A 14514-nucleotide genomic window follows, 5' to 3' on the forward strand; every position below is an offset into this window, starting at 1 on the left:
CTTGACATAAACAAGATGTTTAACATAACAAGAAAAGAATGTTAGTTATTTAAGTGTACCTTTAGGTGGTGGAGCTTCCTCTCTTTTTGGAACAATTTTTGTCTCTGGGGCAGCTCTCTTGGGCATCTCTGGCACTTAAAACAGATAAAATACAGGATAACTGAATTCTATATTTCAAAGATTTATTTAAGTATTACAGAATTTTATTAATCCATTTACAAGAATATCAAGATATACTACATAACACATTCATACATTTAACATAGAAAGGAGTAAGACAAGAGCAACATATATTTGACAAAAAAAAACCCAACAAAACCAACAAACCAAAACAAAACCCCAAACCAATCAAACAAAAAACCTAAACAAAATGAACAAATCAAACCAGTCTCTGGAAGCCTATCAAAGATTTCTTAACTGAAGAAAGAACTGTTCACGTATGTTAACTGGCCTTAAAAACTGTTATATATACACAGAGACTTATACATTTAAAAAAAAAACAATTTATAATACAGACAGTACAGGACAAAAAAAAAATTAAAAGATATTCAACAGGAACATGTACACTCCATCACTAAGTATACCTTTGGCACTTGGAGGTTTTTCTTTGGGAACTGGAATGTGTACTTTTTCTTCAGGTACAGGTCTTTTAGGCACCTCAGGAACTTTAAAGGTATTAAAACTTGTTTAAGTATCTTTCTAAGGTTTTTGAGTTTGTCTTAGATGAGAACAGACATACGAAATACCGCACAAAGACTATATTTAGCATAAGCTTATAGGAGAAGTGAATAGTAGTTAAGGAAAACAGTACAATAATACAGGACTGGTTAAAGCACACATTGAAAAGATGCTGTACCTTTTGCTGGGGGAGCCACTTCTTTTTTAGCACCAGCAACTTTCTTTTCTGGAACAGGTTTCTTAGGGACTTCAGGCACTTTGGAAAACATTGTCAAAGTGAGAGAGCTTTAGTCTTTGGACACCTTATACAGATTTCAGCAATCCAAGATTGCTTTATAGAACATAGTGTCTGGACAAGAGCTGACCACTGCAACACAATACTATGTACAAACTTTTGGACATACAGTGGACTGTATGGAAAAGACACTATGATACAGTACAAAATTCTGATGTCAACATTACTGCACTATCACCTTTCATGGCACTCTGTTGAAATAAAAACACCATACCATTTTCCGCAAAAGCCACTCAACATAAATACAAACAATGAGTGCAAGGTTGTTAGGACAAAAGAAGGGCCCAAGCTGAGACAAATGCAAGCTATAAGCATAAATGAAAAAGTGAAAGTATGGAGATAATGGAAATAATGCAAAATCAAATAATGCATATGGAGATAATGCAAAACCAAAGCCACATAGAGATTAAATTCACAAATATATGCAAGGAAACATGAAAAATAATATAATGAAAGACAGGGGGATGGGTTTGTTGTGTTTGTGGTTTGGGTTTTTTTTTTTGTTTGTTTTTTCTTCAGTTTACTAGTGCAATAGAAATACCTTTAGCTGGTGGAGCTGCTTCTTTTTTAGGAACAGGAACAGGCTTTCTTTCTTCTGGAACATGCCTCTTAGGTATCTCAGGCACTTTAAAGAGATAGGTGGTGAACACTTAGGAAACAGCAAAAACATTTGGAAGATCACAGTAGGATACTTTCAACACACTGGATAAGCAAACACTATAAAAAAATACACTTTTTTCATCAAAGAAATACAACATGCTCATCTCAAGAAAGCTAGACAAAGAATTATTTAAAGCGATGATGAAGAAGAATGACACTTAGAAAAGCAGTAGGGTTTCAACATTTGAAAGCAGAGCCAAAGAGATGGAAAGATCTCAGTACTTATATGCTATTGTTTGATAAAGAGCTGTACAGGCAGTTAACCTGGAAGTTCAGAAAAATGGAGCACATGATGATACAAAGATTTTATTCACCTTCAACGTGTGAGATATCCTGTTCTGTAGAAATTACTTCTTCCTCCTCCTCTTGCTCTTCAACTTCCTTATGTGCTACAATAGGAATTTTAAAGAAATTAAATTTGGAGATAGGAAGTATCAATGTTGGTAGTGAATCTGAAAACTTTTAAGAAGATATTATGTTTGTCTAGTACACAAAAGTCACTAAAACACATAAGCTAATATAAAGAAAAGAAAAAAAGATCTAAAACCCCAACAGCATGTGCAAATCTCACAATGATTTTTGGTTAACTACAGATTTGAATTATTTTAAAAAATCTCAGATATTAATTAGTCACTTAATCAATCTACCTTCAATTGGGTAAACAGCTTCAAAGAATCTTTCTTCAACTGTTTTCTCACGCTCTGCTGGCTCTTCAAAGAAAAGCATTTAAACAGTATTAAAATAGTTGAAATGTTAACATTTCTTAATCTAAATAAAACTGAGGCTACGTAACACAATGAACAAAGAGAAGCAATACATATTGGAAACAAATACAGAAGTGTCTAAATATGTAATTTGCCATATGTAACAAAAGATTAAAAGAAATCTGTCAGGATTGGAAGATTGATCTGATTTGCGTGCACAGATTTTTGAGTTTGTACATACCTGTGACATATGAATACTCTTCTTGTTTGTGGACAGAAACTGACATCTTTTCTTCTGAAACAGTCCATGTTTCTACTGTAGGTACTTTAAAAATAGGATTTTGTTTTAGTATTTTGTATTCTAGATCCACATTAGTGGTAATCAGCATGTGAGGTCTTATCAAATCTGTATCTGTATTGCACATTTAAGTCTTAGACATATTTAGACAGTATTTATATTCTAAAATACTGAAACAAAACAAGCATACAAGTATTATATTTAGTATCTGTTAAAGACTAAGATACAGACATCATTAACCTAAAGATATAAAATAAATGCATGCACAGGTTTTTGGAAATGGTGTGTAAGAAGACTTGCAACGGCAGTTCTTCAAGGAAACTTGGGGGCACTAGGCAAAAGTTATGCTTATTATGTAAGCATAGGCCAGCAGACAGAAGAGATGAAGAAAAAGCTGAATCACACTGCAATGTCCTCTGTGTTGTTTAAACAAGAATCAAAAGGCTGGCCACAAACATATTAAAAACAGACTTTATGAAAGACAAAAGCATGGTACACATACTATTTAAACACTGAGAGTAGTCACAACATGACTTGTACAATAGATCCAGATACATACACACAGGCCCACATATTCACAAGAAGCACAAGAACACTCAGGGTGCTGCAATTGAAAGATGCTGATCTGTACCTTCCTTTTTCATAACTTTTTCTTCAACGATCATTGGTGTAGGCTTTGGTGGTAGAACTTTCTTGGTAACTGTTGGCATTAAAATTTTGTTAGTCATATATTTAGCAAAGATATAATTCTAGCAATGATGTTGACAGTACAACAAATGACAATCTAACTCAGTAGCTAAGTTAGGCTCCTTGAAGCCATGCAAAGCATTAGACAGAAAGTAGCAATTTTTTATTGCTACCTTCTAAAGAGGCTGGGTAACTCAGGGCATTTAGTACACAGGTTATAACCTGACATATACTGAATTGTAGCCAACAGACTCCTGCTGCAGAACAGGAACAGCTAAACAAGAGGAGGTGGTCACCAGGGGAATAAGGATGCATCTTTATTTCATAACTGAAATAAAGGGAATAAAGGCATCTTTATTTCAAGATATCCTGGTAGACAAGTCAAGGTAGAAATCTGAGAAAGATGGGGATTTTAACTCTTCAACTTAAAGTCAAACATGCCATTATACCCAGTGCAATTTTGCACCCACTTCCTTTCTTAAACCATCTGTGGTTAGCATCTGCATTTAACATTTTTCCCTAAAAAGCTTTTCATTTTGCTTTTATGCAATTCAGCAAAAGCTTTTATTACATTTCAAGGACTGAAAAATTTATAAGACCCATGACCATATGAAGACAAGGCATATGAAGATCAGCTAAGTAACAATAGCCACTACTTTCATGTAAAATGACAATAAGGTAGTTAAACAGTAGTTACCCTCAGCCCGTTTGACTTTTTCTTCTGCAGCCCTCTGAGTAGTTATCTCCACTTTTTCATCAACAGGTTTCTTGACAACTGTGATTCAAATAGATTTATTATTTAAATAATATTGCAAATCATTTTCTGGACACAAACCGGGTATAATGCTATTTTCTCTTTTAGGATGTTAGAAACTTTGTGCATCCCGTTCGTTGTTCAGCACATCATTCACTGGTAGTGAACTTTGTTGGTAAAGGCACTTGTGAAACAAGTGATCAGGCCCACCCTCCCCTGAGAGATATACAGTGATCTGAATATACACTTCTCAGAAGTGCAGCATTCACTGGCTCAAAAGCATCACCCAAGCCCAAGGCAAATATAATGTGGGTAGGAAAGATAATGAAAGTTCAGCTTGATTTTGCCAGCAGTTCTTGGTTTGTTTCAACCACCAGTGCCACTATTCTCTTTCTGCTCAAAAACATGAAGGCAGAAGAAGAGGAAATGTTGCCATAAGCATTGCTCATGTCACCTTCCAACATAAAGAGACTTTTCTCCTTTTCAAGGAAATGGGAATAATCAACACAGGTCAGCTTGAAAAAAGATGCATGAGAGATCTTAATATGCATGTTCCTGTTAGTTTTGCAGGAAAGTCATACCTTTATGAACTGTTACTTCTTTCTTTTCCTTCTTTTCAGCTGTAATTGGTGGTGGTTTTCTCTCAGCCACAGGCTTCTTAGGAACTTCAACAACTTTAAGAAAAATAACATTGATGCTGAAAAATGCATTGTCTCAAGGCTTGATACACACAAAAATTATTAGTTGTGCCATTGTAAGTTTATGTAAGTTTAAGAGAGTTTTGGAGTTCCAATTGTTGCAGTAGAATTTTCTGCTCATTCCCAAGTTTGATGGTTTCTCATTAGAGCCAAATTCTTGGCACACATGTTCATAGAGGCATACATGTTACTACCACTCAAGATAGTTAAAGTATGCAAGGAATTGTAAAATACAGCTACTGACATCAAGAAATTAATGTGTGAAACATTTCATCTAAATAAATTTTATCTAGAATACATGAAAATGAAAAGAAATATCCAAACCAAGTAAAAATGTCACATATCCTTACAAACTACTAACTTATATTAGGTTTTAAAAAGTCCATTGCTAACAAGCTATCTGCATTTATGACATGCCATACTAAAGTCCTTGTCTGATTATGAAGTGCCAGTTAAAACTTGAAGAATTATTAAGGTCCAAATATTGTTAAAAAAAAAAAAAGTAGTCAAAAAAAAAAAAAAGCTGTCTGGCTCAAAATTTTTGGGCCTTAATAACAAGTATGAGAAAAGAGAAGAAAAAATAGTATAATTAAAATACCTTCTTCATGAATTACTCGTTTTTCTTCATAAATCACTTCTCTTTTTTCATAAGCTTCTTCCCATTCCTCTTCGCCTTCGTCATAGCCTTCTTCCTTGACATAATATTCGTGGTCTTCTCCATAATCTTCTTCCCATTCTTCATAAGGTTCTTTGGGTTCTTCATATATTTCCTTCTTTTCTTCATGAATCTCTTCTCTCCTTGCCATGGATGTTATTTTTATCTCTTTGGGCTTCTCTGGCAGCACCTCAGGAACTTCAAAAAATGAGAAAATAGATTATTCATCTCATAACCTGGAATTTGCAAGGCATATTGGGTATTAGCAGTTAATGAAATGATTTCACTTTCACAGTTTAAAGAAGTGACTCTTTTTTAAGCAGTCCTAATCAGCTTGGATTTCAAATATGCATGTTTTTAACATAAGGACAAAAATCAAACTGATTGGATTGATTCAAGATAATTTAAAACAAATTATCTTGTTTTCCCAAGGTAATGTTATGATTTTTAAATGATAAAAAAAAGGAAGTTACCTTTTGGTGGTGGGACTTCTTCAGGAACTTTTTTAACCACCTTTTTGGAGACTTTCTTTAACGGAACCTTTTTTTCTGCTTAAAAAAAAAAGGGTGTTTTTTTAGAATTAAAATTAAAAGAATCCAACCGACAGTCATAATTAAACATACAAACGCTGCCCAAACAATTTATGTATTCTTACCTGGCTTTTTCTCCTCTGGTTGTGGAACAAGAGGTAGAAGAATAGGAATAGGGGCAGCTTATAGGAAAAACAGAACATATAGAATAAAATATGAGTACGATGCTTTCCTGTAAATGAAGAAAAATCCTAGTGCATTTGGAAAATCTATGCAATGATTTTCTCACAGCATGTTGCTCATTCTGAATGTTTACTGTAAGTGGAAGAATATATTTTGAATGGAAATCCCCAGTCTACCTTTACTTGAATTCTGACCCTTCTCAGCTTTATTTTCTTTAGTGCCATTAGTCTCATATTTTTCTTGATAATAATTAATCTAAATATAAATCTTTTCCCTCCTGCTGCTACTGAAAGCATATACCAAGTTATCCTGGAAATGAAACACAGGAGATTGAACTTCTAAGGTTCATAGTAAACTTGAATGTAACAGAAATACACATCATGTTTGAAGTCTATAGGCAAATACCAGAGCCTGGGGAGAGATCAGTCGCAATAAAAATACAACCTATTGTAATACTTTAAAATATTTTCTTCTTTTTTTTTTCTCCAAAGAGTAGCATTTCAGGCAGCTTGTGTAAAACTTATCTCTTTGGCAGAAAAAGAAGAAAAGGTGAAAATAAAGATCAGAAAAGGAAAGTGGAAATAAGAGGAAGATGGAGTGAACAAACTGATAGGAAAACAAGAAGGAAAAGACACAATCTTTTTCAGAGAGAAGGCTTCATTCTGACCATTATTTGTGTATAGTTTTCTACACAGCAAAACGAGCCTAACCAAGCCAAGCCTTACTCTTATTATGTTTGTATGAAAAAATTAACTAGATCTTACCATTGTCTAAGATTTTTCTCTGAGGTTCCCACTGGCTTGCTGCTTTAGTGCATATATAAAACAGCATTGTGGCACATGTATGTTAACCTACCTTCAACTGCTTTTTGAGGTGGAACTGCAACCTTGGCATCAGGAACATCTAGGAAATCAAAATGTTTAATTGAATTAATATAAAAAATAGATTTTAATATGCTGTCCCCAAGAATAGTAGTTCATGGTGCTTTAATCGTAGTTTTCCTAGCATTAAAAGATTGCAGCCTACTCCTCAAGATTAAGCTAGCCGATCAATAGATAACTAATTGCATTAATCTTTCAATCTGGCTAGACTCTACACTGTTTCATTTTATTTCTAAATAATTCTTGCATAATTTGGTGTATTGGGTCTTAAAAACAGTCAGAAAAGATCATTGTATATCATAAAGAGATGATTGCTACCCATTCTGCATCCTTGGTTATTTATTTCAATTGTGCAGAGGATATCAAATCTAGTCATTTGTACCTCTTAATTGTTCTATTCCTCAGTCGTTGAAACAAAAATGAACTTTTGTGTTTCGAAGAACGTACAAAATTCTACACAGATTTTAAAAAACAGTAATATCAATGATTTTGGAGTTACCAAGGTATTCACTGCCACTGTTTATTAGAATAAATAGCTTCTTATATGGTGATGAGGTATGTCTTTTCAGAGCCTAGGTTTGACTTACTATAACAAGGAAAAAATGAGTCAAAAATAAAAAATAGAGCAGAGCAAAGCACTAAATCTGTGACAGAGTGAAGTCTTGATCTTGTGCCAGTCTTGCTCATCATCTTTACCTGGTGGCTTCAACTCCAGTTTGATTTCTGCAAAAAAATATTAAATTTCTTTTAGTACTATTTGTATATCCAGAATCATGCTCAAACTCACAAATTTGCAGATGGTTATGATCATAAATTTGTTCAGCAAATTCACTGACCTTTGGTTACCAGATAGAGCTCTGCAGTGCTTCTTGCTTCTCCTCGTGGTTCAAGACGAGCAATTACAGAGTATACACCTGCAACAGCCAAGAATGTTTATATTTATATGCCTTTATCATTAAAAAAGCAGACAACAAAATCAGATAAAAGTAAAGCATCAGCACAAATATTCCATGCATTTTTACCTTCATCTTCTGCATTAACATTGTGAATGGTCATATAATGACAGCGACCTTCACTTCTGAAGCTGTACTTGGGACTCTCTCTCAGTTCAGTGGGGCCTTTATACCATGTCACAACTGCATCATCAAAAGACACTTCGCACTCAAAGGTTGCAGACTGGTGTTCACTCACTACAATATTCTGTATGCTCTTAGTGAACTGAATTGGTTCTGCTGTTTTTAGAAACAAAAAATAAAATTGTTATGCATCATCAGGCCATTTAGCTTATCTAATTCCTTCTCATTGTTTCCATAACAACACCTACATTACAATAAGAGATAGATCTTGAAAAAGTAGGGTAAGAAAATGGAATTCCATCTTCTTGAAGTTTTCTATGTAAGAATAAAGATTAGAAGACGTAAGAGTACAACTATAAGAAGACTGCTGTGCAGATAAATTATACAAGAGAAGTCATTAAGGAGAGGAAAGATAATGCATAATTAAGAAAAAGAGGAGGTCCAAGGAAAATACAAGATTATTAGAGAACAAGAGAATAAAAGCAAGCATGACTCAGATTTTTTGAGGGTCAGGGGATATTAGTTATGATGATTTAGTCAAAAATACTAACAGAAATATGACACATGTCCAAAGAGAAAGGACAGCAAACTTTCTTATTTAGTCCATTTCCAAGTTTGGGAATACATTTTTAAGAAATTCCTTTTATTTTCATTTGTTCTATTATTGAACCCCCAGAAGCTGCTTATCACTACCGTAACAAAGAGAATTTATATCTGTTTACAAACCTTCAATGGCCAGATCTGCAGTTGTTTCTAGGTTGTCAAGCTTGCAGGTATATTGTCCCTGGTCTTCTGTTCTAACATCCTTGATGATGAGTTTGTGTACTTTGTCAGACACTTGTGTTGAATATCTCCCTCCTATCTTAATGGGTCTCCCATTTCTATACCACTGAGACTTGGCATTTGGGATAGAGAACTGACAGGACAGCGTGCAAGTGTTTCCTTCCTTGAAAGTAGTGTCATGGAGATGCCGCTCAACTGCAGGTTCTATTAGCATGTTAAAACATACATTTTAGCAGGCATCAGACAGTGGAAGAATTAATGTGTATATTAATTCAAATAGATACTTCAAAAGCATACTTACCGATCACAGTTAGCCTGGCACTAGCAATGTGTGGTCCGCACACTATTCTGAAATTTCCCTGATCTTCAAGTTGGCAGTTCCTGATTCTCAGTATGTGGTGATCACCTTCAATTCTAATTTCATATTTGTCATTGGAGTCCAGCTTCTGAGTTCCCTTGTACCATGAAAGTTTAATTTCTGGATAATTAATTTTAATCTCACATTCAAAGATAGCATCCTCATCTGTTAAAACCGTCTGATTTTCAATGTCTCTGATCAGAGTAATAGGCTGAAAAATATTAGTTTAAATTAGTTTCAAGTTCCCTGTTATGAGTTTGAATATTTCATAAATTAATCCAAAAATATGTTACCTCTGTTTGTGAGAGTCGTTGTTGAATAAAAGCTACAAGTTCATCAAACTCCTGATCTTCTCTTTGAGCTCTTTCTGTGAGCTCAATTTCCTGTAAAAAGGCAGAATATACTAAAAGATTAAAGAATACTAAATGTCAAGCTGTCATGGTTGTCCAACATAAGATTAGTTCCTACGTCAAATTTTCTGTAAGTGTACTGCAACTAGTGTTTTCTCCCCATCTTAAAAATTGAAGCCAAGTTAGGAAGACTTAGCCAGAAGACCCATTACTTCTTCTTGGGTTTGAGTGTGCAAGAAATTGAGAACTATCTGTAAAAGATCCAAAGAGGAGCCAGAAATTCCTGCACACACAGTAACATCAGATCATAGACAAGAAGTTTGCTCGAATGAACCATGTTTCTCTTAACAAAGCCAATGCTAAAGTCACACTGTATCTTACCAGTCTATGGCTTTCTTCTGCTTGAGTTTGCTTTAGTAACTCAAAGGCTTGCAAGAGGCCACGGAAATCTGTAATTCCATACATGCGAGCATATTTCTCATATTCTTTGGGATCTACATTTTTGAGAAGTTCCAAGATATCAATAGGTTGCTCTTCCTCTCCTTCCTTCCTTTTTGGAGTGCTATTCAAAGCAATGACATAAGATAAATATGCAATACTTCATTCGTATAAGGTTGTTCAATGAAAAAATGAATCAGCTTACAGCTGCACTGTGGAGTGGAATCCTTTAGCTTTGTCTAGTCAGGTGCTTCTACTTTTATAAGTCATTCATGTTTAATGAATCTTAAAAAATATATGTTGAACTGAGATATTTAATAAGAAATGTTTCTTCTGTGTTGATGGTAAATTAATCTATAAAATCTTCCCATATACCTTTTTAGTTTTGCCCTGAGATCCCCTTCAACAACTTCTTTCTTTCTTTCTTCAACTTGTAGGTTTACGCTCCTCTCAATTTCACCATGTTGGTTAAAAGCTACGCATTTGTACATGCCAGAATCAGTTTTTATTGTGTCCTTTATTTCTAGTTTGGCTTCATCTCCTCTCTGCTGGATTGTAATGCGACCTCCCTGGTTGAGTTGCCTCCATTTTCCCTTCATCCATTTAACATTTGGAATTGGGTCTCCTCCAACTTTTGCAATAAATTTTGCAACAGTTTCTGCAAAAAGATGCAAATAAGGAAGCTAAGTCTTTCCAGCTTTCTATAAGAGCAGGACATAATCTCAAGAAAAAAGGTACAGGCAAATAGAAGACAAGGTACTTTCTGAAAAGAATTCTTACTTTCCATGACTTTGATACTCTGAGGCTCTGACACAAAATAAAGTTTTCCTTCCAGTTCTGCTTTCTTAGCTACTGGTGCAGCTGCTGGTTTTTCTAGAAAAATAAAGTAAAACAATAAAACAGATGGTTCCGTGTAATGATTTATGTTCATGCATGATGATGCTTCCAAAGGAATGGTAAAAAAAGAATTAATTATAAAGGTGGAACAAAATACTATGCAAGAGATAAAAATGCAAAATGTTTTTCTGTTGTTTTAGTTAACTTGCATTTTACTTTCCAGATGAAACTGAATACTGTGGGCCAGATTGTGCTGTTCATTAACTTCAGTCAGGTCATTCATATTCTTCATGGATGAAAATTCATAAGCAGATATGCAAATAAGAACCGCCACTTTCTAAAATAGCTGAGGTTTCGGTGAGGTTTTTCTTTTCTGTCTATTTCTGAAAATTTCATCCTTGAAGTTACTTGTATTTTTTCACCAGTGAGTGTTTTGGTTTTTTTTTTTCATTTGCTCAGTTCTTAGCCTTGTGGTTACCCATATAGTAAATAATATACTATTTCTGCATATTACTGAACATTTAAGTCTTTCATGCAATGGTAAGGCAAGATACACAAGGAAGGACACATGCTTAGACTATATTTGCTTTCAGCTGAAAGTTCTAAATGTAACAGTCCTGAAGAAATTAGCTCCGATGGCCATATGCTCAATCAAATCCCTTCTGTATTTTCTTTTAATAAACACCACTGTTCCCATCCTCTGCTTAAAATTTGCATGTCCAAGTAATTTCGCTCATTTAGCTTCCATTTTTCAAAAATTTAGTGTTTAGATTTAGAAACTAAATTCTTAGTCTTTTTGGTAAGAATATAGTGTTGATTTGACACTGATCTCCCACTGTTTATGTCCTATTTATGTAGAGTTAATTTTCAAATATACTGTCTTCCCAGATTGTGTGGGTTTGCAAATAACTAAAATATACTAATTGTTTCTATTAGATTATTAACATTTTTGTTCCACAGAAAATAAAGTGGGATGGAATTTGGTTTAAATTTTTATCATACACTTTAATTGTCTCCATGTTATTGTACCTTTAACGGTCACTTTAGATTTGCAAGTGTCAGTGCCAGCTGCATTTGAAGCTTTGCATACATATTCTCCTGAATCGGATTTGGTAATTGCAGCAAGTTCTAGAAGAGCTACTCCATTAGCAAAGCTGAAGTTGCATCTGCCTGAAGCTCTTATTTCTCTGCCTGCCTTCAGCCACTGAATCCGGATTGGCTGTGATCCTTCAACATGGCAGCTGAGCTGTATAGTATCACCTTCCTCTGCTGCTGCTGGTTGAAGAGGCTGGTCAAAAACTGGAGGCTTTTTGGGTTCTGGAATAGGAAAACGTTTGAGTGAATACTCAAGGGAGGAAAGTAAGATTAAGAATGTAAGAGAAAAGGAGATACATGTGATTCTTAAGAAGACAATGGCAAAGAATGAAGAAGGATAAACAGAAGTCTGAAAACATAAATCATAGTGTTAGAAAATGGAATAAGTACCAAGACAGTATATTTTCTATGCAAACATGCGAAATATCTTTACTCCACACAGCAAGGACATTCACATGTGAAAAACACTATAAGAATTAAAACACTGCTATTAGGCTGCAAAACTATGTAAGCACCTTTAAAGAAAAAAATATGCAATCTCCTACAATAGTATTACAATGAAGTGCCATGCTGCTAAAACACACAGTCAAGGCTGCACAAGCTTAGGTGTAAATGCACAGAAAAACTGTTTTTCCACAAAAAGAGGATGATTACAAATTCAACAGGAATGTCACAAAGATTTCAATGTTCAATTTAGATCAGTCATAGCAAATAGTGAAAAGGAAACTCCTCCTTGAAAAATATTGTTGTATTTTAATAAAAAAATTAGAAGAATTTTTTGATTTTGTGGTTTAACTCAGTTTAGTCTGTCCATCTCAGGACAAAGTACTGCTGGACAAATTAAAGTAAGTAAACCCAGCTCATAAGATAGAAGCTGTATGTTTTCAGCTAACATGCGACAAAAAAAAGTAAGAAGCAAAGTAAAAAATACTTCGACTAACCTCTGATAACAACAGAAGATGTACATAACACGCTTCCTGCTTCATTGGACACTTTACAGGTATATAAACCAGCATCTGATTGCTCTACACACTTTATGTGCAAAATTAAGGTGTTATTTTTGAAAGATATTTCACAATGAGGGCTTGAATGAACTTCCTGATTGTTTTTATACCAAGCAACAGTCAAAGGCTGGGAGCCAGCAACATGGCCCTCAAGTTTAAGTTCATTCCCTTCTGTTTCTTCTACTACTTCAGACAGTTTCTTAGTGAAAGTTGGTGGAGATTTTCGTTCTGTAAAAAAAAAAAAAAAAAAGGAACAAAATTAACAAAATTCTATGAATGAAATGGACATGGAAAATTCTAAAGAAAATGTTTCAAGAAAAAAAATTTCAACATTGGGGAATTAATACTTGCTCTCATTTAAACAGGGTATTTGGTTTTTTTTTAAGTGAAAGCATGCTAAGATAAACAGCACATCTTGCTTTTACAGTCACTGTCATATTTGATTTTCCTATTTGAAAAAAAAGAATCCTCTTATATTTTTACATCAAATGCCATAAAAGCCCCAAGATTTTTGTCAAGTTCCCAAGAAAGAAATAGGCCAAAGCCTATAAAGAAACTAGTCCAAAGACTAGTCTCTTCCCATCATTGCTGGTGACCAATCCTAACCCTCTTCAGAGACATATAGGTACGTTCAGGTACTTTCAAGCTATATCTCAAAAGTTCTTCTCAAAGTTATCTTGCAGCAATAAAGCTAACTTCCTTAATAATTAAAGACAGAAAAATGTACGCACAAAAATGTACACACAATGTATTATCTATTCAATACCTTTAACAGTCAGCTGAGCTGTGCAAGAGTCCTTTCCAACTTCATTGCTAGCACAGCATGTATACTGTCCAGAGTCTCCCCTCTCAACTCTCAAGATGGTCAAGTGGGCTGTGCTGTCTACATAACTGATTTGGTAGTTTCTTCCTGTTCTAATCTCTTGGTTATCTTTTGCCCAAGTGACTTTAATAGGCTGTGTTCCAGAGATGTGACACTCAAAGTCAGCACTTTCTCCAATAATACCATCCACAGGTGTAATTGGGATGTCAAAAAATGGAAGAGTCTTCCCTTCTGAAGAGTGAAATAAATAAAAAGGCATCAGTTTAAAATCCTGATTTGCTTTAAACCTGTGTGAAATAAATATAATTTGTACAGTATTAAATCTGTTTCTAAAGTTAGTTTTGAGATATTTTCATTAAATATTTCATAGCCCACTGACCTGTAAGGACAAGCCTGCCACTAGAAGAAGCTGTCCCAATTGCATTGGTAGCTGTGCAGGTATATTGTCCCATAAGGCTCCTATCTGTTTTCAAAATCTGAAGAGTTGCTACATTATCTACGAAGGATGTATGAACATTGTAGTCCTCTTTTACACGCACACCATCTTTAAACCAAGATACTTCTATAGGTTCTGAACCAGCAATGCCACAATCAAATGTAACTGGTAAGCCAACAGTTTCATGGACATCTCTTAATTTTCGCGTAAAAGAAGGAGGAAGCTTACGCTCTGTAAGAAAACAGGTATTGTACAGTGAAGGTTTTCAGAAGATACGCACCTATTGTTGTA

The 14514-nt window shown here is 34.6% G+C and overlaps 1 protein-coding gene across 3 annotated transcripts in view; it reads right to left on the reverse strand.

The window, feature by feature from the left end:
- The window catches only part of TTN (titin), a 253359-nt gene that overhangs the window by 156966 nt on the left and 81879 nt on the right, over positions 1-14514 (reverse strand). For all 3 annotated transcript variants that reach the window (XM_061454518.1, XM_061454513.1, XM_061454512.1), the window contains 26 exons: positions 14167-14454; positions 13731-14018; positions 12902-13192; positions 11895-12182; positions 10809-10901; positions 10404-10686; positions 9972-10152; positions 9534-9623; positions 9184-9451; positions 8826-9086; positions 8046-8255; positions 7860-7937; positions 7720-7746; positions 6998-7045; positions 6085-6141; positions 5903-5980; positions 5373-5627; positions 4658-4750; positions 4020-4097; positions 3267-3335; positions 2579-2662; positions 2281-2343; positions 1948-2022; positions 1515-1598; positions 857-934; positions 60-134 (listed from right to left, as the gene is read on the reverse strand). In XM_061454518.1, the coding sequence (XP_061310502.1) occupies positions 60-134; positions 857-934; positions 1515-1598; positions 1948-2022; positions 2281-2343; positions 2579-2662; positions 3267-3335; positions 4020-4097; positions 4658-4750; positions 5373-5627; positions 5903-5980; positions 6085-6141; positions 6998-7045; positions 7720-7746; positions 7860-7937; positions 8046-8255; positions 8826-9086; positions 9184-9451; positions 9534-9623; positions 9972-10152; positions 10404-10686; positions 10809-10901; positions 11895-12182; positions 12902-13192; positions 13731-14018; positions 14167-14454 (3783 nt within the window). The remainder of the gene's footprint in view (positions 1-59; positions 135-856; positions 935-1514; positions 1599-1947; positions 2023-2280; positions 2344-2578; positions 2663-3266; positions 3336-4019; positions 4098-4657; positions 4751-5372; positions 5628-5902; positions 5981-6084; positions 6142-6997; positions 7046-7719; positions 7747-7859; positions 7938-8045; positions 8256-8825; positions 9087-9183; positions 9452-9533; positions 9624-9971; positions 10153-10403; positions 10687-10808; positions 10902-11894; positions 12183-12901; positions 13193-13730; positions 14019-14166; positions 14455-14514) is intronic.

Source organism: Pezoporus flaviventris, unplaced genomic scaffold (genome assembly GCF_033815535.1).
Source record: "Pezoporus flaviventris isolate CSIRO_AGI_PZ_B2104156 unplaced genomic scaffold, CSIRO_AGI_Pfla_v1 ptg000001l, whole genome shotgun sequence".
Classification (NCBI taxonomy): domain Eukaryota; kingdom Metazoa; phylum Chordata; class Aves; order Psittaciformes; family Psittacidae; genus Pezoporus; species Pezoporus flaviventris.